Source organism: Coenobita brevimanus, chromosome 22 (assembly GCF_032717465.1).
Source record: "Coenobita brevimanus isolate Jiangsu-jjx chromosome 22, ASM3271746v2, whole genome shotgun sequence".
NCBI classification, from domain to species: domain Eukaryota; kingdom Metazoa; phylum Arthropoda; class Malacostraca; order Decapoda; family Coenobitidae; genus Coenobita; species Coenobita brevimanus.
Genome location: NC_136975.1, coordinates 36,804,867 through 36,830,089, shown reverse-complemented (window position 1 = coordinate 36,830,089; position 25,223 = coordinate 36,804,867). Strand labels below are relative to the sequence as shown.

At 46.7% G+C, this 25,223-nt stretch overlaps 1 protein-coding gene across 1 annotated transcript in view; it reads left to right on the top strand.

The window, feature by feature from the left end:
• Positions 1–24,790, top strand: part of LOC145392464 (uncharacterized) — a 37,267-nt gene extending 12,477 nt beyond the window's left edge. The window contains exons 4-5 of the mRNA XM_080266863.1: positions 21,318–21,571; positions 24,160–24,790. Of these exons, the coding sequence (XP_080122989.1) occupies positions 21,318–21,571; positions 24,160–24,790 (885 nt within the window). The remainder of the gene's footprint in view (positions 1–21,317; positions 21,572–24,159) is intronic.
• The last annotated feature ends 433 nt before the right edge of the window (positions 24,791–25,223 follow it).

Sequence of the window (25,223 nt, the reverse complement as noted above, 5' to 3'; positions counted from 1 at the left end):
ACTCCCCTTACTCTTTTCTCACCCCTCCCCACATTTCATTCTACCTTTCCTCCTCCCTTTCATCTTCTTTCGCCTTCGCCTTCCCCCCCTCATCCCAGTTTTTCTTTCACCCCTCCCGGCTCCTCCTCACCCTTCCTTCTGACTCCTCTCCAACCCTCATTCTTTCCTCCCCTTTCCTCTCTCCCCTTCACCCCTTCCTCCTACCTTCCCTTCACCCTCCCCCTCTCCTCTTCCCCTCCCCTCCTCCTTTCCTCATGTCTCCCTCTTACGTCACCCTTCCCTCCTGCTTCTCTACTCCCTCACCCTTCTCAGCTCCATAACTTAACCTTCCTTTCACCCCTCCCCCTCAACCCCTCCTCTTCTCTCACCCCTCACCATTTCATCCCCCGTCTATCCCATCACCCCTTCCTTACCCATCCCCCTCAACTTCTCCCTCTTCTCACCCCTTGCCCTTCTTCTCCCCCCCCCATCCCACTCCTGTCTTTCCCCCTCCCCTCCTTCTCGTATGCCTCCACACTACTTCTTCCTCTCCCTCTCCTCCACCTCCTTCTCCTTCCTTTCCAGTCTTCTCCCTTTTTTTCCTCCTCCCCTTCTTTCTACATATCTCCTCCTTCTCTTCCTCCCATTTCTCGTCCCCCCTTCCCCCCCCCCCTCTCTCTCTCTCTTTTTCCTTCTTCAATTCTCTTCCTACCCCTCCCTCTCCCCCTTCCAAGTCAGTCCATCTATTCATCATATTCCCCCCCATCCTCCACCTCTCTCTCTCTCTCTCTCTCTCTCTCTCTCTCTCTCTCTCTCCTTCCCCCTTCTCCTCTCTCTATCTCCCCCTCTCCCATTCCTTCCGTTCCCTGTCAGTTTGTTGTCTCCTCCTCTCCTCCCCCTTCCCTTCCCTCCTCTCCCCTTTCCGCCACACCCTCTTCCTCTCACCCTCTCTCTCTCTCTCTCTCTCTCTCTCTCTCTCTCTCTCTCTCTCTCTCTCTCTCTCTCGTTCCTCTTCTTATTTTTTTATTATTATTACTATTATCATTATTGTTATTAATATGACTGTTTTTGGCGCTGTCGTCGTTGATATTATTTCTTTTTTTTAGTTCAGGTTATTGGTACTGTTGTTATAGTTGCAGACAAGTGCTCGTGGGCCCTTCGGGCCCCTCGCACTTGCTCCTGCGGAGGACTCTCGCGTTTATGTGCTGTTCTAGTGTAACGTTGTCATTTGTTTTTGTTTTTTAAGCTAATCAATTGATCGTGTTACTTGCAGCTTCGGGAATGGAACCCTAGTTGTCCGAACGCAAGTCCGAAGTACACACACAGACACACGGCTACTGCTACAGTTTATTTTAGTTCTACCTGTGGGCAAAAAATTCTACGGAGATCCTATGGCGGGCTTCGGAAGCACCGTTTTTTGGTCAAAATGTGATCGCTCATTAAATATAGCAAAAGTTTTTCAATCGTGATGGGACCAAGTTTTTTCATATCAGCGATTTTTTTGCGATTTTTCTGCCAATTTTGGTGTGATTTGAATGTGTTGTTTCGGCTGCTCAAAACACACACACACACACACACACACACACACACACACACACACACACACACACACACACACACACGCGCGGCTACTGCTATAGTATATTAGAAGATGTTGATGTTTTGATGATCTTGTTGCAAAGGATGTTGATGCTAATGTTGCTGCTGCTGTTGTTTGCTGTCGCTGTCCACAAGGATGATTATGACGATACACCGATGCCGATATTGGTACTGATGATGATGATGATGATGATGGTAATAATAAATAATAATAATAATAATAATAATAATAATAATAATAATAATAAATAATAATGACGACGATGATAATGAGAGCCTAACTATAACAATACTGAAACCAATTCTGATGATGATGATGATGATGATGGCAATAACACTACTGATGACGGTGATTATTGTGCTGTTGTTATGCAAAGGAATATACAAAGGAAAGCAAACAGCAACAGTCCTTATGGTCCTTTCGACTGTTGATGCTGTTACTGCTGTTATTATTACTCTGCTACTGCTGACGATGTTATTAGTTATCAGCATTACTGTACTCTTTGTTACGTACTTCCACTGCCTCATTATTTTTCTTATATATATTTTTTCAACTCGTTCAACACATGTCGGCAAAATTCTTTCTCCTAAATTTTCTCTCTCTCTTCGTTACGCTACACCTTACGATTTCCCTCAGCTGTATAAAATCGTCTGGGTCTCGTTGGCTTCGGGGTGTTTTGCTAGCACCTGCCTCTTAGCGATTTATCTTGACTATCACACCTTAGCCTTCTGTTGTATGGTACTTACACGTTCTTCATATCGACATAAAGTTCTTAAGTAATACACAGGAAAATATGAGGGTTATATACAGAAATAAACTGGTAAGGAAGAGGAGTTAAGGGAGCCTCCTAAGCTGATGATATTATGAGCCCTTAAGTTTATTTATTTATTTATTTTTTTTATCAATGAAGAAGGAACCAAAGGATAGAAGTCCGCAAACTGTTCGAGAGAGAGAGAGGGAGAGAGATTTACTCCGGCTAGTAGTTGATACCTTTCACTGCTAGGATTTCTACTAGTTGAACGAAATCTTGCCGGTGCTTACCTGAATAATAATAATAATAATAATAATAATAATAAAGCAAGTACATCAGCCGCAACAAATGGTTTTAGGAGGGGTCTAATAATGACTTAGCCTTCCTTCCTTTACTACGATTTACGGAGGATTTTGGACTTTATTCCTACTGACGTCAGACGATTTTATTCAGTAACGGGAAGGCCTCTTTTGAAATCCTTCACTTTCAACCCCTTCAGTACGATGACACCCGCCTTATTCTTGTCAATGCAAAGTAATTTTATTGTCTAACTCCCTTCCCTTACGATGATATCTTTCTTTTAATTTTTCTACCATTAGAGGATTTTCATTTGCAGTAGGAAAGCCTTTAGTAACCCTCTGAATGTGAGAGGTCTTTCTGAAGTTAAATAAGTCATCATTATCTTCATCATTCATATATTCATTCACCATCTAAGCCCTCGGAATCCTGAATCCACCTCACAGGCATACCCATCCATAATTACGTGCTTCATACCTCCTATCAGCTAGAGCTAATCCGATGTCTATTATTTTACCGACCAACTTTCGTACATAATTCTTCCAACCACCTCGATCTACTGTCATTTCCCTAGCCTCATCAATCCACATAATTTGTTTCGTACACACATTCATCTACCACAACTCTCCACCCTCTCCTTGGCCTACCACACCTCCTCCCACCACGACTCGCTCTGATACACCCTTTTCACCACCCACTCTCTCCACATGATACACCTATTTCACCTTCTCACCACCTATTCTCTGCACATATACTCTTTTCACTACCTATTCTCTCCACATCATATATAATTTTCACCCTCTTCACTATACATTCTCTCCACTTGATTTACCCTTTTCACCCTTTTCACCACCCATTCTCTCCACATGCCCATACCACCTAAGAACACACTCTTCGATTTTGGTGCCCACACACTTCCATACCCCGCAAATTTCACATCACATTATTCAATATCCCATTCATTTTCTGCAATTCACCCATTTCTCATCAGCCTCTGTTTCACTTCTCTTACTTCTGACTTGTTTAATTTCATGCGACATCACCGTCTCAAACCCTCATGTTAAAACAGACGTTAAAACTCTACATGCAAGCCTATCGCAGCCGCCTCACTCTTTTGCTTATCAAGGTCCTCACAGCACCGTTCACTTTCCTTCCCTGTGTCACTCCACTTTCCACTTTTTTTTGCACATTTACCTCTCTCTTCTTTCACTACACCTGGTACTTGATGTCTCTCTACATTCATCGCTATGTCACGCTTGGAGTCACCTTCTCTCTCAGTAATCATCACTTTACACAACAGGAACCGGAACATCATCATCAAAAGCAACAACAACAACAACAACAACAACGAGATTATGATGATAATAGTAGTAGTAGTAATAATAATAATAATAATAATAATAATAATAATAATAAATAATAATAATAATAATAATAAATAATAATAATAATAATAATAATAATATTATTATTATTATTAAAATAGTAATGGGAGAGAAGATGAAAAATGAAGACCTTTTACCTCATTTTTTTGGTGCCTTATCATCTGTTCATCTTCCCCGTTTTCTTTGACAGTAAAACTGAGAAAAATGGGTGAATGGGCGATATTAACACTCTTAGGCTCTTATGACTCACTCCGATAAAAACAAATCGTGTGGAATTAATTGGAATGTAGAGTTCTTCTGACCATGACACGGTTAATGGTATTTTTATTTAAAGTGTCTTAGGGCGCAATTGGCTGAAAACAAAGAAAATCGTTTGGAAATAGATGGAATAATTACGAAAAAACGCAACTATGAGAGGGCTGAAGATGAGTAACATGAATGGTAGGGAAGGTGAGTAAAATGAATGGTAGCAGAGATGAGTAAAATGAATGGTAATAGAGATGAGTACAATGACTATAATGAATGGCAGGAGGGGTGAGTCAAATGAATGGATGCAGAGATGAGTAAAATGAGTAAAATGGTAGAAGTTGTGAGAAAAATGAATGAGGTAAGAAATATTATGAGGATATGTGTAGGAAACTAGCTGGGATATGGACAAGGGGACGAAAGAAGAAAAAGGAAATGGGAAAGAGGAAGGAAGGAACGAATGAATAAATGTATAAAGAAAAAGGAAGGAAGAATGAAAAAAAAAGAGAAAGAATAGAACGACGGAAGGAAAGAAGGAGGGTTGGAAGGAGGGGAAGACGAAAAACGAATAATGAATTTATGAATGAATGGACAGGTAAATTAATAATCCAATGAACGAATATTAAAGTTAATGAAGGATAGAAAACACGAAGGAAAACGAAAGATTAAAAAAAGACAGATAAGAAAGGAAATAATGAATAAATAAATATAAGAATGAGAGAACGACTGAACAAACTAATGAAGGAAGGTAAGATGGAGGGAATAAGGGAGGCTAGTAACGTGAAAGTGAGGTATGAAAGACGAAAGTGAGATATATGAAAAAAAAAGGGGACTGGAGAATGAATGAACGAATGAGGCAGTAAATTAAAGAAACAAAGAAGCAGGGATGGAAGGAGATGATAAAAGCAAGGGTTTACTGAATGAATGAATGAATGAATGAATGAATGGCTGGATGAATGAAACAATGCAGAGAGAAATGAAGCAAGGAGGAAGAAATGAAGTAGGTATCTGAACAAGCTATGACCAATAAAACTCTTCATATATTCTGGTTAACGACGATAAACAAACACACCCAAAATGGAACTTGATGATGATGATGATGATGAGGAGGAGGAGGAGGAGGGTAGCCAAGACTGTACTTAATAGAGGAGCCTCACGAGATACCGGGAGACTCACAGCAGCTCACACCAGACCCTATCATGTGTTCCAGCTCTGGTGTGGTGTGGTGTGGTGTGGTGTAGTGTGGTGTGGTGTGATGTGATGTGATGTGATGTGATGTGATGTGATGGGATGGGATGGGATGGAATGGTTGTGTGTGTGTGTGTGTGTGTGTGTGTGTGTGTGTGTGTGTGTGTGTGTGTGTGTGTGTGTGTGTGTGTGTGTGTGTGATAAAAGAAGTTAACGAAAGCTAGCAGTGAAGGAAAGTCAATGAGGGAAAGAAATAAATGAATGATGCAAGAGGAGTGAAGGAAGGAAAGGAGGGAAGGAAAGTGAACGCCAAACAGGAATGAAAGTGGAGTGAAGGAAGGACAGAAAAGTAGGAAATAGAAATGGAAAAAATGAATGAATGATGGCTGGAAGGAATGAAAGAAAGAAGATACGAATGAAAGGAGGTGAGGAGTAAGAAAGGGGGATGAAGTACATGGAGGAGTGAAGGAAGAGTAAATGTGAAGGAAGGTAAGGAAGGGTAGAAGGAAGCATGGAAAAAGGACAGAAGGAAGGATGGAATAATGGACAGAAGGATGGGTGGAAAGAAGGAAGGAAGAAAAAGAAGGAAGTAAAGGAAGGAAAATGGTGTGGGGAAAGGGAAGGATGGAAGAAATCTTGCGTGGGTCCAAGGAAGGAAGAAACGAGAGAAGGATGGAAGGAAGGTGGTGTAGGAAAAAAAAAGCAAGGAATGAAGGAAGGAGAGAAGGATGGAAGGAAGGTAGTGTAGGGAAAGAAAAGGCAAGGAAAGAAGGAAGGAGAGAAGGAAGGAGAGAAGGAAGGAAGAATGGTGTGGGGAGAAGGACTGAATGAATGATGGACTGATTGAAGGTGATGTGGGGTGAAGCAGGGAAAATGAATGAAGGAATGAAGGATGAATGAAGACGGTGTGAGAGGAGTGAAGGAGTGGAAGAAGGGGGCGTGGGGAGAAGAAATCAATGAATGAAGGAGTGAATGAGGGTGGTGTGGAAAAAAACGAATGAATGAATGAAATAATGAAGTCAGGGAGGTGTCAGGAGAAGGAATGAATGGAGGAGTGAAGGAGGGAAGGACTGAAGGAGTGAAGGAAGGCGGTGTGGGGCGAAGGAAGGCAGGGTTGTGTGCGAGTGGGCGGTAGGTAGGCTGGTTATTAAAGGGGTAGGAGGGAGGGGGTGGTGCCATCAACACACTATTTACACACTAGCTTTACCCACGCCTAATCTACCACAACCATTTCTAACCTAGCCTAACTTAACCTATTCTAAACTAGCCAAAATAATGCTACTCTAACCTACCATATCATAATTTACCCTGGCCTAATCTAATCTAACTAAACCTGACCTAACTTAGCACGATTATATTTACTTCTACACACAATATTTTTACTCATACCTAATCTACCATACCTTGGTCAATTCTAACCTAACCTAACTCGACCTAACCTAACCTAAATCCACCTTTGCACACTTCACACTATTTTTGACTAAGCTGGCATAATATAACTTAACCTAGCTTAACCCTACCGAACCTAACCTGGCCTAACCCAATTACATCTGCCATGACCTAAGATAACCAAACCTAACCTAATCTCACATATCATGGCTGGATATTCACTTTAATTAACCATCCCTCAAAATACTTATCCTGATCTTACCTTTTATTAACCTGTTCCAGCTAAACTAACAATCTAACCTAATCTATATCTATCTAACTTTCACAATATACTAACCTCATCCTGAACTAATCTAACCTCTAACCTAACACAACCCCACCCCAAACAGCTCTACCCTGATCTAATTTGACTAACTTAACTTTGCACGGCGTGACCTACCTTCCTCTAGCTTATCCTAACTTGAGCTAACGTTAATTGACAGTAGACCTAATTAACTTCATCATCATTACAAATTGTCAATGATCTGTTAGAATACTTTGTGCGTGTGTGTGTGTGTGTGTGTGTGTGTGTGTGTGTGTGTGTGTGTGTGTGTGTGTGTGTGTGTGTGTGTGTGTGTGTAAGGACAAGATAATGAGTAACCTACAAATTTAAGAGTTCTAGGTAGGTGAGTCACAGAGAGATAAATACTTCGGTGAAATTATGAGTTTCGAAAAGGAGTGAACAATAAGGAAGGGAGTGAATGAAATATGAGTAAATTTATGAAAGAAGACGATTGGTGAGTAAGATGAAACGAACAAGAAAAAGCTGATATAAAAATGGATGGCTGAGCTGTGAGTAAGGTGAGTAGGATGAATAAACAGAGGAATTAAAAGGTGTACGATCTCAGGTGAATGAAAGGTAAACAAGCACGTAAATGAATAAGTGAATAAGCAAGTAGATGAGTGAGTGGAGGTGGATATGAGGGACGAATGAGTAAGAGAAAGGGATAATGAGAGAAGAAGTGGGTAGAGAGAGGTGGGGGTAATAGGAGAGAGGGAGAAAGAGGGGAAATGATGGATGGAGGGATGGAAGGACGACCAGAAGGATGGATGGAGGAAAAGACTGTAGCTGACTGGATGGATGGATGGAAGTATGGAGGAAAAGAGAGTGGTTGATTGGATGGATGGATGGAGAAAAAGGTGGTTGGATGGAGAGATGGGAGAAAAAGGTGATTGGACAGATAGATGGATGGATGGATGAAAAATGGTTGACTGGATGGATGGATGGATGGATGGATGAGAGAAAAGGTGGTTGGACAGATGAATGGAAGGATGAAATGAAGGTGGAAGGACGGACGGACGGATGGATGGATGGAAGGAGGAAGGAAGTGGCTGGGTGACTGAGTTGGTTTTGGGGAGAGAAGTGGGAGGATGAGGGATTGGAAGGAGGAAGTGTGGAGGTACTGAGAGAATGGGTACAGTGAGTGAGTGAGTGAGTGTTTTGGGTGAATGAAGGTTGAGGCAGAGGGGATAAAGGATGTGGGGGAGGGAGGGTGGGAGAGAGGAGGAAAGTAAGGAAAAGGCAGGTGGAGAGAGAGGAGAATGGGTGGAAACAAGTTAGAAAAATGAGAGGAGGAAGTAAATGGGACATGAGTGTGAGGAGAGGGAGAGGGAATGGAGAAGGAGTGGGTGGAGAATGGTAGGAAAATGGGAAAGAGAGAGAGAGAGAGAGAGAGAGAGAGAGAGAGAGAGAGAGAGAGAGAGAGAGAGAGAGAGAGAGAGAGAGAGAGAGGAAGTGAGTGGAGAGAGAAAGGTGAGTGGGCGGAAGGAAGGTGAGTAGATGGGAGAGAGTAATGTAGGTAAATGGAGGGAAGGAGGGAAGAAAGCAGGTGGAGGGAGGGAGGGAGGGAGGGAAGAAAGTGGGTGGAGGGAGGGAGGGAAGGATGGGGGTGGAGGGAATGAGGGAGGGAAGGAAGTGGGCGGAGGAAGGAAGTGGGAGGAGGAAGGAAGGTGAGAAGTGGGTAGGTGAAGGGAAGGACGAAAGAGAGCAGGGGGAAGAAGGGAGGAAAGTAAATGAATGGAGGGAAGAAGGAAAGTGAGTGGAGGAAGGGATGGAAGGAAGTGGGTGGAGGGAGAGAAGGAAGTGTCTCGAGATGAGGGAAGTGGGTGGAGGGATGGAGGGAATGAAAAGAGAGAAGGAAGTATGTGGGGGGAGGAAGTATATGAGAGGAGGGGGGAGGGAGGAAGGGAAAGATGGGTGGGTGGAAGGTAGGGAGGGATAGGTGGAAAGGAGGGAGTGCGAGAGGGGGAGGGATGAAGGGAGGGAGTGGGAGAGGGGGAGGGATGAAAGAAGGGAGTGGGAGAGGGGGAGGGATGAAAGAAGGGAGTGGGAGAGGGGGAGGGAGGGAGGGAGAAAGGGAGGGATGGTGGAGGGAGGGAGGGATGGTGGAGGGAGGGAGTGAAGAAAGGAGGAAGTGAGGGAGTGGGTGAAGAGGGTGAGGACGGGAGGGAGTGAAAGACGGGTGGGAGGAAGTGAGTGGGGGGAAGAATAGGAGGCAGTGGGTGGAGGGGGTGAAGGGGGGAAGGGAGTGTGTCGAGGGAGGAAGAAGAGAATGAGTGGGTGGAGGAGGAAGGGACTCAGTGGGTGGATGAGAGGAAGGGAGAAAGGGGGAAGTGGATGGATGAGAGGGAGGGAGGAAGGGGGAAGGGGGAGTGAGTGGACAAGAGGGAGGTCGGTAGGGGAGAATGGGTGGCGGAGAGGAAGAAAGGGAATGGAGGAGGCGACGGAGGGACAAAAAGAAGGGAGTGGATGGAGGGGACTGAGGGAGGACGGGAGGGAGTGGGTGGAGGGGAGGAAGGATGGAAGGAAGGGAGTGGGCGGAAGGGAGGGAGTGGGCGAAAGGGAGGGAGTGGGCGGAGGGGAGGGGTGGTAAGGGGAAGGAAGAGCAGAAAGGGGTGGTAGAGAGGGAGAAAAAGAGGGAGTAGATGGTGCGGAGGGAGGAAGAGAGGGAGTGGGTGGTAGGGAGGTAGTGAGTGGTGGGAAGGAGTGGGTGGTGGGGAGAGAAGGAGTGGGTGGTAGGGAGGGAAGAAAGTGGGTGGTGGGGAGGGAGGGAAGAAAGTGGGTGGTGGGGAGGGAGGGAAGAAAGTGGGTGGTGGGGAGGGAGGGAGCAAAGGGAGGGGAGGGGAAGGGAGGGAGGGGACCGGAGGGGACGGGAGGGAGGGAGGAAGGGAGGGAGTCAGTAGAAGGGGGGAGGGAGTGGGTTAGGGGGAAGGAAGGGGGAAGGAAGGAGGAAGGGAGGGAGTGGGTGGACGAGGGGAGGGAGTGGGTGGACGAGGGGAGGGAGTGGGTGGACGAGGGGAGGGAGTGGGTGGACGAGGGGAGGGAGTGGGTGGACGAGGGGAGGGAGTGGGTGGACGAGGGGAGGGAGTGGGTGGAGGGGATGGAGGGAGTCGGTGGACAGGGGGAAAGTGGTGGAGGGGTTGGAAGGATGGAGGAAGGAAAAGAGTGTGGATGGGAGTAAGGGAGTGTGTGGATGAAAGTGAGGGAGTGGGTGGATAGATGGGAGGGAGGGAGGAAAGGAGGGTAGAGGGGTGGATGGGAGGAAAGGAGGGTAGAGGGGTGGATGGGAGGAAAGGATGGGGTGGATGGAAGGAAAGGATGGAGTGGGTGGAGGGGTGGAAGGAAGGAAAGAAGGGAGAGGGTGGAGGGATTGATGGAAGGAAAGAAAGGAGTGGGAGGAGGGGTGGATGGATGGAAAGAAGGGAGTGGGTGGAGGGGTGGACGGACGGAAGGTAGGGAGGAAAGGAGGGAGTGGGTGGAGGAAAGGAAGGAATGGATGGAGGTCAGGAAGGGAGGGAGTGCGTGCAGGGGAGGGAGGTGGTGGGGAGTGATTGGGTGGAGGGGAGGGAGGTGGTGGGGAGTGATTGGGTGGAGGGGAGGGTGGAAGCAAGGGAGGTAGTGGGTGGAGGGGAGGGAGGAAGCAAGAAAGGGAGTAGGTGGAGGGGAGGGAGGGAGCATGGGCGGGAGTATGGAAGGGAGGGGATGGGTGGAGAGGATGGAGAGAGGGAGGAAGGGAGGGAGGAAGGAAGGGAGGGAGGAAGGAAGGGAGGGAGGGAGGAAGGAAGGGAGGGAGGGAGGAAGGAAGGGAGGGAGGAAGGAAGGGAGGGAGTAGGTGGAAGGGAGGAGGAGAGGAAGGAAGCAAAGGAGGGAGTGGGTGGAGGGGAGGGAGAGAGGGAGGAAGGGAGGGAGTGGGTGGAGGGAGGCAGCCATCGACCCGCCCCGAGCCCGTTACCAAGTGGTGTGTGTGTGTGTGTGTGTGTGTGTGTGTGTGTGTGTGTGTGTGTGTGTGTGTGTACAAATGCGCGACTATGCTGTGTGGGTAAGGTATGATAGCGCAAGTATCTGTGTGTGTAACGTGTGTGTGTGTATGGGTGTATGTATAAAACACACACACACACACACACACACACACACACACACACACACACACACACAAAAGCAGTGTGATGAGAGGTGATGTAAAGGAAGATTCACACATCATCATCACAATCAAAACATTCTGTGATGAAAGGGATATGATGAATGAGTGATGAATATTATGAATTATGGGCAAAAGAGTGATGGCTGAGTATGAGTGATGAAGGATATGAAAGTGATGACCGATGAATGATGAATGTGATGCCTGATGATTGAAAAATGAATGTGTGATGACAGAAGGGTAAGTTACGTTTGAAAGTGTTGATGGATGAATGATGAATGTGATGGCTGATGAATGAGCTACGACAGTGCGTGAAGAATGAGCACGTGTGATGACAGTAGACTAGTGATGAATGAGAGATGACTACAGATTGAGTGATAAGTGATGAATGATGAATGAGTGATGATAAATGAAACTGATGATTTGTGGATGTGTTCGTCGTGATGAATATGGGCGATAAATGACAAATATGAGGTGATGAGTGATGGGCAAGACGTAAGAAAGTGATGAATGAACATGAATAATAAGTGATGAATATGAGAATGAGTGAATATAGTGATGACTGATGTTGTGACGTGATGAATATGAAAGTGATGAACGATGAATATGAAAGTGATATACGATGAATGACAGCGATGAATATGACGTGATGAATATGAAAGTGATGAGTGATAGCATAAAAGTGAGGACTGATGAAAATAAAATGATGTGTATGTATGAAGCTGATGAGCGATGAAGAGATGAATGATAAAGTGAATAATAAATGATGGTTGAGTAACGAGCAGTGAATATGAGTGATGAGTAACCTACTTAATGAATAGTGTGTTGAGTGATGAGCCTTAGTGGTGAGTATCCTAACGAATGTAATGAATGATAAATATGGCGATAGCAGGGATGAATGTGAAAATGATGAGTTATGAGTGATGTATAATGAACATGAGTGATAAGTGATGTCCATGAAGGTGATGACAGTGATGAATATGAAAATGGTGAGTGAGATGCATGATGACTAATGAACATGAATGGTGAGTAATGAACGCGAAAATGATGAGTGGTATAGTGATGGGATGAATGAGTGACGAGTGATGAACAGAAATGATAATGACAGAGACGAATATGAAAGTGAGTGAAACAAGTAATGCATAGTGAACATGAATGATGACAAAACTGACGTGAATGATGAATATGAAAGTTGTGAGTGGTGAGTACTGGTGATGACTGTGTGCTGCCCAATGAATAAGAATGATGAACAACGGAAAGAAAATTTATGAATGGAAAAATTATGCACGAAAAACTATGACCTCCGGAGAAATGAATGATGAAAGTGAAGGAAGGTGAAAATTCCAATGATTATAATAAAAAAAAAAAAAATGGACAACTAATAAGAATACATATGAAGAAAAATCACCCTTTCAATACGACCTTTTAAATTCATTCTTAAGTTTTCAAGATTATTTAACTCAGCTTAGGAAAGATTAGACTTAGAGGGGTTAGATCTAGCCTTCCTTAACCCCTTCAGGACGAGAGGTGTTTCCTACATGAATAAAATTATCTGCAGGAATACAATTAAAAAAAAAAAAAATCATGACACTGAACTGGCTTGTGATTATGAGGTTTGCAGACGATGATGAATGGAGGAAAAGAAAGAATAACGATGACGGATGATGAGCTATGATGATGATGCTATGAAGTTATGAAAAGTATGGCTTGTGATAGCGAAATAACAATGAATAACTATGAATAAGAGTGAATCCTTTTATTTAGGCAAAACCTAGTGAAATAACGAATAACCACGAATAACAGCGAAGTCTTTCATTCAGGCAAAACCTACTCTATACGATTCATGTATAAGAAAAATTCGAGAACTTATACTCCAGACGATTTTGTACCCAGTTTGTATAAAAATTTCTCAAGTAAAAGGATCTCAGAAAAAAACTAGTATTTCTCTCAGCTGAAAAAACGATCTTAGGATGCCAAAAGGTGACAAAGGGAGGTCAGTATATGGCGCTCTCCAATCTTGTGTGTTGCGAGGACGGCTGTTTGCTTTTGTGGGGAGTGCAGATATTTTGGTTGCTTCATGGAATTAATCAAACAATTATTGGATTAAAAAACACATAAAACACACGCACAAAAACAGGCACTATTAAACATGAAAAGGATTATGGGAAATAGAAAATGATGCAAGGCTGAGTCTGGTAAAGCGGACCGAGCCGTACCCGCAACACACAAGACTGGGGAGCGTTATATACAGAACTGCCTTTATGTCACTGTTTACTACCTCCAGACGATTTTGTTCCTAGTGGCTGAATTAAAACAGTCTCCATCAACCCCTTGGCAACCTTCTCTCTCTCCCCAGGCTGAGGAACATTGTCTGAAGGTAGCACGAGTAAAACTGAAACTACGCCACCTAACTGAGCAGGTTAAGAGTGTGATGACTTGTGATTAAATGACTAGGGATGGTGGTGATAAAATAAATAAGGACAGTGATGACTTGTGATAATAAAAATGACAAGTATGAAGGTGATGACTTGTGATGATGAATAACACGGATAAAGGTGATGACTTGCGATGAATAACAAGTATGAAGAGGACGACCTGTGATGATGAATAACAAGAATGAAGGTGATGACTTGTGATGAATAACAAGGGCGAAGGTGATGACTTGTATGACCTGCGGTGATAAAATGAAAAATAATAATGAACGTAGTGAGCTATGACGAGAAAATGATCAAGAATGATGAAGCTGATGACTTTAGAAAAAAAAAAATAACAGTTCGGAAGGCGATGACTGATGGAGATGATTTGTGATGAAACTTAATATTTTTTCACTCCATCTTCATCCTCCTCCCCCTCATTATTATTATTATTATTATTATTATTATTATTATTATCTCGCAATTTCCCACCCAAATTTGCCGTCTCTCCCATACTTGTTTCCTCATCCCCATTCTTTCCCCACCACTACAACTGTTCCCCAATCTTTTCCCCACCACTACACTTCTTCCCCAGCCTTGCCCCACCATTACACCTATTTCCCAACCATTCCCCACTAGTACACTTCCTCCCCAACAATTACACTTCTTCCTCAATCTTTCCCCCAACACCACACCTCTTTCCCAATCTTTCCCCACTTCTACACCTCTTCCCCTTTCTTTCCCCACTCATACAATTCTTCCCCAATCTTCTCCACAGCCACACCCCATCCCCAATCTTTCCCCATCACTGCGTCTTTTCCCCAACCTATCCCCCATAACTCCCCTCCTCCCCAGTCTTTCCCCCAGCACTACACCTATTCCCCAACCTTTCCCCACCACTACACCTCTTCCCCCATCTTCACCAGTTTTCAGTTCCTCTTCGTCTTGCCACTTTCTTCCCCATCTCTTCTCTTCCTCTCCCTATCATTCCTCCCCACACTCCCTAGACAGCATCTCTCCCCAGCCTTACCCTCCTCCCCCAGCTATCCTCCCGATCTTTTTTTCTTCATCTGCTCTCCATATCTAACCTCCCCACCTTCTCACCAGCCTCCCCATTTCCTCCCCAGCCTTCCTATTCTTGCCTCAACCTCACCACCTCCTCGCAAGCCTCTCCAGCTCCTTCCCGTCCACCTTATCGTCTCCCAAACTCCCCACTACCTTCCCTGTCCCCTCACTTCCCCAGCCTCCTCACTTCCTCAATAGCCTTCCTACGATTCCCCCAAACTCACCACCATCTCCTTCCCACTTCATCTCAACCCTCCTCACCTCCTCCCCTGTCTCCCCACATTTTCCGCAACCTCCCCAACCTCTATACCTAGGTCATTCACCTCAACCTTCCATCATCTCTCCAACTCCTCCCTAACCTCGCTAGCCTCCCCACCTACATCCCAAACCTCCCCATCGCTTCCTCAATCTCCCCAACTCTTCCCCATCGCTTCCCCGATCTCCTCCCCACCTTCTCCCCACCTCCCCAGACCACCTTGGCTCGGCCGACTCGGGTACAGAGGAAACTAGGTCACGAGGGGAGCGGTCACCCCCTTCCCTCTCTCCTCCCCCTCCCCTCCCATCTCCCCCTCCTCTCGCCCGCTACACGCTCTCCTCCCTCGCCCCTCCCTCCCCTCTTCCCCCCTTCTCTCGCACGCCCCTCCCTCCATCCCCTCGCCATCCCGTCCCCTACTCCTCTCCCTCCCTACTCTCGCCCGCCACACACTCCCTCCTCCCCTCACCTCTCTCTTTCCTCGACTCTAACCCCCTCCCCTCGCCGTCCCCTTCCTCCCCTCTCCCCCTACACTTCTCTGCCGCATTCTCCCCCCTTTCCCCCTCTCGCGTTCGTCGGTACTCGCCCTCTCTCCCTCCCCTACTCTTTCCTCTCGCCTACCCCTCTCTCACCTCCCCTATTTTCTCTCTCCCTCCCTTCCCTCTCCCAGCATACCCCTTTCTTTCCTCCCCCTCTCCGTTCTCTCCCTCCCCTCCCCTCCTCTTTCCTCTCCTCCCTCTTTCCTCGGCCCTCACCCCTCCTCTCTCTCCTTCCCACCCCTTCCCAACCCCTCCCCTCCCCTCGCCGCTTCCCTTTTCCCTAACCCCTCTCCCTCGGCCTCCTTCCCTTTCCCCTTCCTCTCTCCCTCTCGCCTACCCCTCCAGCTCATCTCATTCATCTTCCTTTCCCCTCTTTCCTCCCTTTCCTCTCACACTCCTCTCTCACTTCCCCTCACTCACCCCTTTCATTCTACCCCTCTCCCTCTCACCCCTCTTCACTCTTACCTCTTCCCTCTCTTGTGTCTTTCATCCCTCCTCTCTCTTTCTTCGTCCGCCCTACTAGCCTCTCTCTCTCTCTCTCTCTCTCTCTCTCTCTCTCTCTCTCTCTCATACCTCTTTCTCACCCATTCCTCTCCCCTCACTCACACTGTTCCCGTTTTCCCCTAAGTCACCCCTCTCCCCTAACTACCTCCCTCCCCCACCTACCCCATTCACTCCCTTCCTCCCTCACCTTCCCCTCATCCATCTTCCTCTCCCCGTACACACCCGTTTCCCCTCACTCGCTTTTCACTTCTTTCCCTTCACTAACCCTCCCCTCTCCCCCTCCAAATGTTTCCCTTCTCCCCTTCGGCGCCCTCCCCTCTCCCCCTCCTCCTTCCCTTTCCCCTCCTTCCCTCCCCTCTCCCGCCAGTCTTCCCTCCTCTCACTTTCCTCTCGTCTCATCTTCCTCTGTCCCCTCTCCACCTTCCCAACCCCTACCCCAGCTCCTCTCTCTCTCTCTCTCTCTTCCCGTTCCTCAAATCCTGCTAGCCTATCCCTCTCCTCTCACACCCCCTCTCTCCTCCCCTCACCCTTTCTTTTCTTCCTTTCCCTTCATCTCTCTCCTCTTCCCCTCCTCACCTCCCTCCTCTTTCGCTTCCCACCTCCTCCCCTCTCGTACTCTATCTCTCCTCTCAGCGTACTCTAAATGTTCTTTCCCCTCCCTTTCCCCTCCCCTTCCCCTCCCCTCCCCTCCCCTCTCCCTTTCCACCTCACCTTGTCACACCACCTCTCTTCTCTCCCCCTCTTCCCTCACTTCATTTTCCCTCCGTTCACCACACTTTCTCTCTCCTCTCCCCCACCCCTCCCTCTCCTCTCACTTTCTCTCCCCTCACCCTTTCCCGTATTGCACTCTCCTCCTCCCCTTACCATCCCCTCCCTCACCCCTGTTTCTTCTCCCTCTCCCACTTTTCCCCCCACCCTCGTCTCCCCTCACCTTTCTCTCCCCTTTTCCTCCCCTCCCGTACTCTTTTCACCTCAGCGTACTCTGAATGTTCTCTCTCTCTCTCTCTCTCTCTCTCCCCTCTCACCGTACCCTCTTTCTCCCATCATTGTCCTCCTCTCTATGTCCCCATGGTACTCTCTCTCTCTCTCTCTCTCTCACTCCCTACGATACCACCACATATATCTATCTATGTATCTATCTACCTATCTATATCTATCTGTGTATACATATTTATCTATTTTTCTTCACTCCGTACGCTTTCATCATCTAATCCTCTCCCCCCACTCTCCTTCTCCCCTCTCATCTGAACCCCCTCTGTTTCCCTTCTCTTCTCTCCTCACAATCGTCTCTCCCACTCTCCTCACCTCCCTCTCTCTCCCTCCCTTTCCCCTCAATCTTGCTTCCCCTCTCCTCTTCTTTCTTTCTCATTTCCCATTCTCTTCTAGTGTCTGTCTTCTCTCACCCTCCCTTCATTTCTCCCCTTCATTGCCCATTCCCCTCACTCTCTCCTTTCCCCCTCACAACACTAACCCCTCCCCACAACCTCAATCTTTCACCTCCCTCCTCTCCCCACTCCCCTCGTCCTGGTTAGTGAAAGGGAGGAGTCAGATAGAGGGGAGGGGGGAGCGGTGGGAGTGAAGGAGAATGGGGAGGAGTGTGGGCAAGATGGGGTCGTGCGGGAGGAGAAGGGGGAAGAGGGTGGAAAAGGGAAGAGGAGGGTGCATGGAGGGAGAGGAGGGGAGGGGGAGTGGAAAGAGAGGAAGGGAAAGGAGGGGGCGGAGGGAGGGGAGGGGGCGGAGGGAGGGGAGGGGGCGGAGGGAGGGGAGGGGGTGGAGGGAGAGGAGGGGGTGAAGGGAGAGGAGGGGGTGGAAGAGTGGAAGGAGAAAGGAGGGGGTGGAAGAGTGGAAGGAGAAAGGAGGGGGAGTGGAAGGAGAGGATGGGAGGGGGAGTGGAGGGGAGGGAGAGTAGACGGAAGGAAGGGGAGGGGGAGTGGAGGGAGAGGAGGGGAGGGGGGAGTGTAGGGAGAGGAGGGGAGGGGGAGTGGTGAGAGAGGAGGGGAGGGGGAGTGGTGAGAGAGGAGGGGAGGGGGAGTGGTGAGAGAGGAGGGGAGGGGGAGTGGTGAGAGAGGGGGGGACAAGGGTGAATGATGGGAGAGAAGGGGTGTGTGAAGAAGTCAAGGGAGGGAAGGAAGTGAGGGAGAGAGGGGCGAAGGATGAAAGTGAGAGGGATGAAGGACGGAAGTGGAGGATAGAAGGAAATGAAGATGGAAGGATGTGAGGGATGAAGGAAAGTGAGGGGGGGAGGGGGGAGAGATGGAAGTGAGGGACAGAGGAAAGTGAGAGAGAGACGTGAAGGTAAACGAGGGAGGTATATGAGGGAGGATGAGTGAATGGATAAGTGAAAAAGGAAGGAAAATAGACGGAGGGAGGGACGGAAATGGGGAAGGGCAGGGTGAGGGATGGGGGGAGTAGGGGATTATTTGCAAGGGAGGGAGGGATGTGTGTGGTTGGAGGAGTGGAGGCGATGGAGAGAGCAATGTGGGAGTGGGGAAGAGGAGGTGGGGGAAGGACAGGGTGTGGAAGAAGGGGGGGTGAGGGTGAGGGTGGAAGGAATGGGGTGAGGGAGGGAGACAGAAAGGTAGGGGTGAGGCAGGGAGAGGATGTGGAAGGAGGTGGGGGTGAGTGGGACAGGAACCAAGAAGAGAAGGATGAGAGGGGACGAAAGAGAAAGGGTGAAGGGGTGGGGGGCGAAGGGGGTGAGAAGGGTGTGGGAGGGGGGGAAGGGAGAGGCGGGAGAGGGGGGTGGGAGGGGGAGAGAGATGGGTGAGTAGGGAGGGGGGAGTACAGGCCTTGACCTGATTCTGACCTAGTTTGTGGGAGGGAGAGGGGGAAAGGGGGGAAGGGGGAAACACAAGCACATTTACCCCCTTGGAGAGAGAGAGAGAGAGAGAGAGAATGTGTGTGTGTGTGTGTGTGTGTGTGTGTGTGTGAGCGCGCGCGCGCGCAAGTCCCTAAATGATAGATACCCATGCTGATGTTTGTGTGTACATACATGTAAGGGTCAGTTTGCATGTGTATGTACCGTATGTATGTATATATACGCACGGCTGGATGTATGTATGTACGTATGTATGTGTGTATGTATGGCTGTGGTATAGGTGAGTGAAGTGGACTGTACTTGTTTATCTCTGTTAAATGTCAATCAATCAATTATGCAATCAATCAAACTTTATGCATGTGTCTATATTCATCCATCGATCCATCCATCCATGTATCTATCCACATCTTATGTATCTGTATGTGACTGTCTAAATTATCTTCCTGTTTATCTATCTATCTATCTATCTATCCATCCATATACCATAATTATTCTGTACACGAGTATATGATAACGATACAAACTCTGTTGGACCATAACACAGGGTGAAGATAAGAATTTTCTCCATCACAGAGCAATAATGAAGTTCCCAATGATAACGATAATACGACTAATGATGATGATGATGGTGATGATACCAATTATGGAAATGATGAGTAATGCAGCTGCTGACAATGATGAGTGATGACTGGAATATGATAAGGAGTTGGGTTAGGCTTGGTTGGGTTGGGTTACATAATTCATGCCGAGGACGTCACTTATACACCAGTTTATTCACGTTGCTACCACACGATTTTATTCACGTTAGGATGTGCATCAGCTGACAAAATAAATGGCAAAGCTGTATCCATCCACACGTTAGAAGTCTAGTGCTCAGTAAAATTCTGGACATATCTGGAAGTAAGTGAAGGTAACGGCTGGGGTAGATGCTATTAAATGCTTAGCCGCGTTACTAAGAAAAAATAGACAACATCGAATTAAACTACAGACCTAGGACACAGAATAAACAGAAGGTAATCGAAGGAAACAGAAAACAGGCAGTCAGAGAACATAATTAGAACAAACCGAAAGTAACTATGGGCACAGAAAAATGGAAAATGGGTGAAGAAAACTGATATATGTGGCGTATACAATAAGCGGTCATACACTGTTCAGTTTACACTTTGTCACACTCAATGCAGTTTTACGTGTGAAGATGTCATAGTTTGTACTGGTAGCCTAGTAAACCAAAATTAGTTTTTCATTTTCCTTATCCTATGGGGACTTAACACAACTGTTATTATTTCTCCAGGATGTAAGGGGGATCCTGATGTGAAAAACTTTGATAGAACTGGAGAAATATTGTCCTTATCCAGGGTTCTACATTATGCGATATCTGGGCATGCAGAGTAATTCCTGTGAGACGCGACATAGTCCAAGGGCCGAATAATTGACTCTGCCCTGTGACCTTGACCTCCAACAGATTACTCAGAAAATCGAATGCTTTCATTCTTCCCTAACCCATAACATTTCCACCAACTCTGGTTCAAATCGGGTAAAAAATGTTTGAGTAACCTTTGCCCATTGATCTTGACACTGGTCCTTTTCCTGTAACCTGCATTGTGACTGATGGTCAAATCGGAATCTCTGCATCACTGTTTTGGCCTAAACATTTCCACAAAGTGGGAATGTTTAGTGGTTTAAATTGACCTTTGTATGTAACCTTGACCTTCAACCTATTGTTCTAAATGACAACAGGTCACCTCTTGTAATCCTCAACTAATCTACGGAGTTTGATGTGTAATTTTCTTAACACAGACACATGGGTCGAACTTTGACGTTGCCCAGTGATCTTGATCTTTGAGTGACCGTTCTCAAAACTGAATCCCTTCATTCATGCCTGACCCCTAACCCTTCCACACTTAGTTCATACAAGATGAAAACTGAGCTGACTTTGTCCTTTGATCTTGACCTCTGACCTTTCTCCGTGATATTGACCTTAACTGATCTTTCTCAAAATCGAAACCTGTTCTTGTCGTAACCTCAGTCCATTCACAAACTTTGATGTAAATCAGATACAAACTATTTAAGTTGACCTTGTGCTGTGACCATGTGCTTTGACTAACTATTCTCAGAACTAAATAACTTCATTCTTGCCTTACCCTCAGCCTATCGTCCAAGTTTGGTCTAATCTGAATAAAAACTTTTTAGCTTGCTTTCGCTTGGTCTGCGTTTGTCCAAGCCCTTTGATCTTGATTTATGATCTATTGTTCTAAAAAATAATAGGTGTACTCACTGCCTGACCCTCAACCCTTCCAACAAGTTTGGTTAAAATCGGATAAAAACAATTATTTTGTGCACAGCCAGTCAGCCAGCTCCCCCCTACACCCCCCCATACACACTGTTCAAAACACACAATAATAACAATCTTTTCTTATCCCTTCCCCACCCAGCGCCGCGACGACGACAAGATCATCGAACTAACTCGCCCCATCAACACGATCCGAGCACGATTCGGACAGAAGGCGGTGGCGGGGGGCGGAGAGGTGGAGGAGTGGGGGGCGGTGGAGGCAGATTCGCCCCCCGTCGTCAGGAGGAACTCTACCCCCGGAGGAACGACGACCAGGAGACTTTCTCTGGTCGGGGATGACCTGAAACCCCTTGGTGTGCAGAGAGGAAGGAGGTTCTCAGCCCCACACGCCACAAGGTAAGGGTGCGGCCACACTTTGCTCGAAACATGTGATCAACGAGATGATACGAAGCACCGGGTTTGAGCTGCCGTAGTATTCCAGCCTGAACACTGGATTTACGATTTACCCCTCACATGTTCGAGGGCAAGTGTGTCCGGGCCTTAAGGGTAACAGGTAACAGATAGGCTGTATACTCTTCTCACTTTAACTTGGCCGGAAATTGCCACCTGTCCACCTTGCATGCTGAACTGTAACATTTCATCAACACTAGAATGTGATGCAACTCACAAAGAAGTGCTATGGGAAAGATATAGAACCGTAGCATTTTCTTTTCTGTCACAGAAGTATGTGAAATAACCTGCAAATGGACGATAATCTGGGTCAAGGTGAAAAAAAAAAATACTTTGTCCCTCTACCTCGTTCTTGTTCACCCGGCATAAATGCTGGGAACCTTGGGTGCAACAATGAATACTGCAGGTTCTCTCCTTGTCCCTCGGCTATGACATACCTGCCAGGAGGTAGTACATCTTTGATGAAGGATATATGTTAAAAATTTAACTTGCTGTGCTACAATAGTTATCGTTACTCAATATACATTAATAAAAATCATTAAACCTCCTGGGGGTAAGGGGGTTTCAAGAATACTCCCCCAGTATCCCTGCTTGTCGTACGAGGCGACTAAAAGGGTTGGTGGTGGGTTAGTGTCCCACCCCGTAAAAAGAACTAACTAAACAAGCGAATAAAGCGCCTCGGACCAGGACGGACCATACGTTGACGACTAAGGAACGGACAAACGACTTTCTGAGGGTGGGAACGTGGAATGTGAGAGAAGTGAATGATGAAGTGAAAGGGATTGTTCAGGTGCTTGAGGATGCAAGAGTGGATATATGTGGAGTGACTGAAACTAAATGGAAAGGTGAAAGGGTGAGAGAATGGGAATATGGTTTAGGTATATGTGCTGGAGTTAATGAGAATGACAGGGCAAGAAAGGGAGTATGTCTGACGATAAGTAAGAAGTGGAAGGAGAATATAAGAGAGTATGGAACAGTGGGTGCAAGGATTGTATGGGTAAGGATGAAAGTAGATACACAAGCGTGGGCGACTGTATGTATGTATGCTCCGACAGAGGACCGAGTGGCAAGAGTGAAAGATGAGTTTTGGGCGAAGGTAGAAGCATGTATGGACAAATTTGAGAGGAGTGAGAGAGTGCTTTTGATTGGAGACATGAATGGCAAAGTTGGGAATGTAAGTGGATGGAGTGGTTGGTCAGTGGGGTGTGCCAGCTGAAGTAGATGGGAATGGTAGTGCTTTGGTGGACATCTGTGCTGGTAAGGGGTTGCCAATAGCCAACACCTACTTTCGACATAAGATGATCCACCGGTATACATGGAGAGTAATGAGGAGGATGGATGGTGAACTTGTTGAATGAAAGGCAATGATAGACAACGTGTGTGGATGAGCGAATGAGAAGACAAGTGTTAGATGCAAGAGTGTGGAGAGGGTGGGGGAATGGAGTCTCGGACCATCACTTAGTGATGGCCAAGGTAAATCTGCAAAGAAAATGGTTGAGGAGACGAAGGGGAAGACAGGAGGAAAAAGCTCCTGTGAGAAGAATGGAGAATTTGCAAGATAGTGAGAAAATGGCAGAGTATAAGAGCATAGTGGAAGAAAGATTGGGAAGGTATGAGCTAGAGCAGATGGAAGGAGTGGAAGACGTATGTAAGATATTCATGGAAGAGATAGAAGCAGAGTGTGAGGTGGTTTGTGGAGTTAGGAGATGAAAGGGTGTGCAAGGGACAGCATGGTGGAATGATGAGGTGAAACGAGCTGTGGAACAAAAGAAGGCATATAGTGAATGATTACCGAGTAGAGGTAGGGGAGAAGATGAGAGAGAGAAGAGAGATGTATATGTCAGCAAGAGAAGGGAGGTGAAGAGACTGGTGAAGGAGAGTAAGAAGAAAGTGGATGAAGCGTTTGGGAGGAATCTGAGTGTGAAATGGAGGGAGAGTAAGAAATTGTTTTGGAAGGAGGTAAAGAAAGTAAGGCAGTGTGAAAGGGGAAATAGTAGGGGAGTGAAAGATAGGAATAATAGATTGTTGGTGGAGAAGAGAGAGAAATTGAGGAGATGGAGGGAGCACTTTGAGGATTTGTTGAATGTAGAGAGTGAGAGCAGTGCGAGTATAAGTGGTTGGGGAATGGCTGGGAGAAGATGGGATGACAGAAGGAGGAAGAGATCAGTAGGGTGGAAATAGTGGAAGCAATGAAGAAGATCAAGTTGGGAAAGGCCCCAGGAACTGATGCAGTGTGTGGTGAAATGCTGAGGTATGGGGGTGAGATTGTTGTGGAGTGGATATGGAAGTTGTGTAGACTGGCTTGGGAAGAAGGAAGGGTTCCAGAGGACTGGAAATCAGGTATAATTGTTCCTTTATACAAAGGAAAGGGGGAGAGAGAAGTATGTGGTAACCATAGGGGTATTTGCCTTCTTAGCGTGACAACGAGAAAGGGAAAGATTGAAACAAATAAAACCTAATTGTCTGCCTTTAAAATAAACCCTTTGACAGTCGACAGGCTTTAATCCTAAACCTTCTTATTTTCCTTCTAACAGGTCCCTGACGGCTTCCCCAGAGAGGCTCCTTGCTCGCTGTGCTGCCATGGGACTAGCGGATGACACAGACTTACAGAACAATGATACAGACACAGACACAGACACACCGAATAACAACAAAGACACAGACTCACAGAACAACAATAAGGGTACAGACACAGAAACTACAGACAATGATACAGAGACACAAACATTGGACAAACACACTAATCACACCACAAACACAGCAATAACAGACCACAAAACTAGAGAAAATGACACAGATACACAGACCAAGGACACAGACCACACAGGGGAAAACGTACAGTCGGATCAAAGAGTCCTTACCCAAGCTCCAACCGGTCGAGGAGAGCCACCTGACCAACCCACATCCCAAGAGTCGCAGGATCGAAACCAAGGAGACCCAACCATTTCCATCAACCCTCCGGTCTTCTCCATCAGCTGCGAGGACGACGGTGTAGGAACAGCAGGAACGGTAGACCGAGTACGAGATGTGATACATAGGAGCCAAAGGTATCTCCTGGAGCCCACGGATCATGAACACGGGAGACACAGGCGATCAAGGTCCTCCACGCCCACGCCCATGGACACTATCCCAGAAGACACGCCCACAAACCAGCTCACGAAGTAGTGTCCTTGATGGGGCTTCGGGTCGCATTCTAAGCGGGTCGGAAAATTTTGTAACACCTCTTCTTTGGCGATTTATTCTGCACTTTACACCTTAGTACCGATATTTTTTGTAAGTGACAAACTATGCGATATTAATAAGATGCAGATGACATACAAGAAAATGTTAAGTATAACTGGCAAAATAAATCGCTCTGGAAGAGGTGCTACTAAGCCTCTTATGCCACTGGGAATACCATAAAGGTGCAAAAAAGTGGGGTGTAAGTGAACAAGAGTGAAGAACAAGAGAGGGGAAGGGGAGCAAGGGAGGACAAGGGGGCTGGAAGTGTTACTGAGGGGGAAAAGAGTGAAAGGATATAAGCAACAGAAAAAGAAATCACACACACACACACACACACACACACACACACACACACACACACACAGTCAGCAAAACA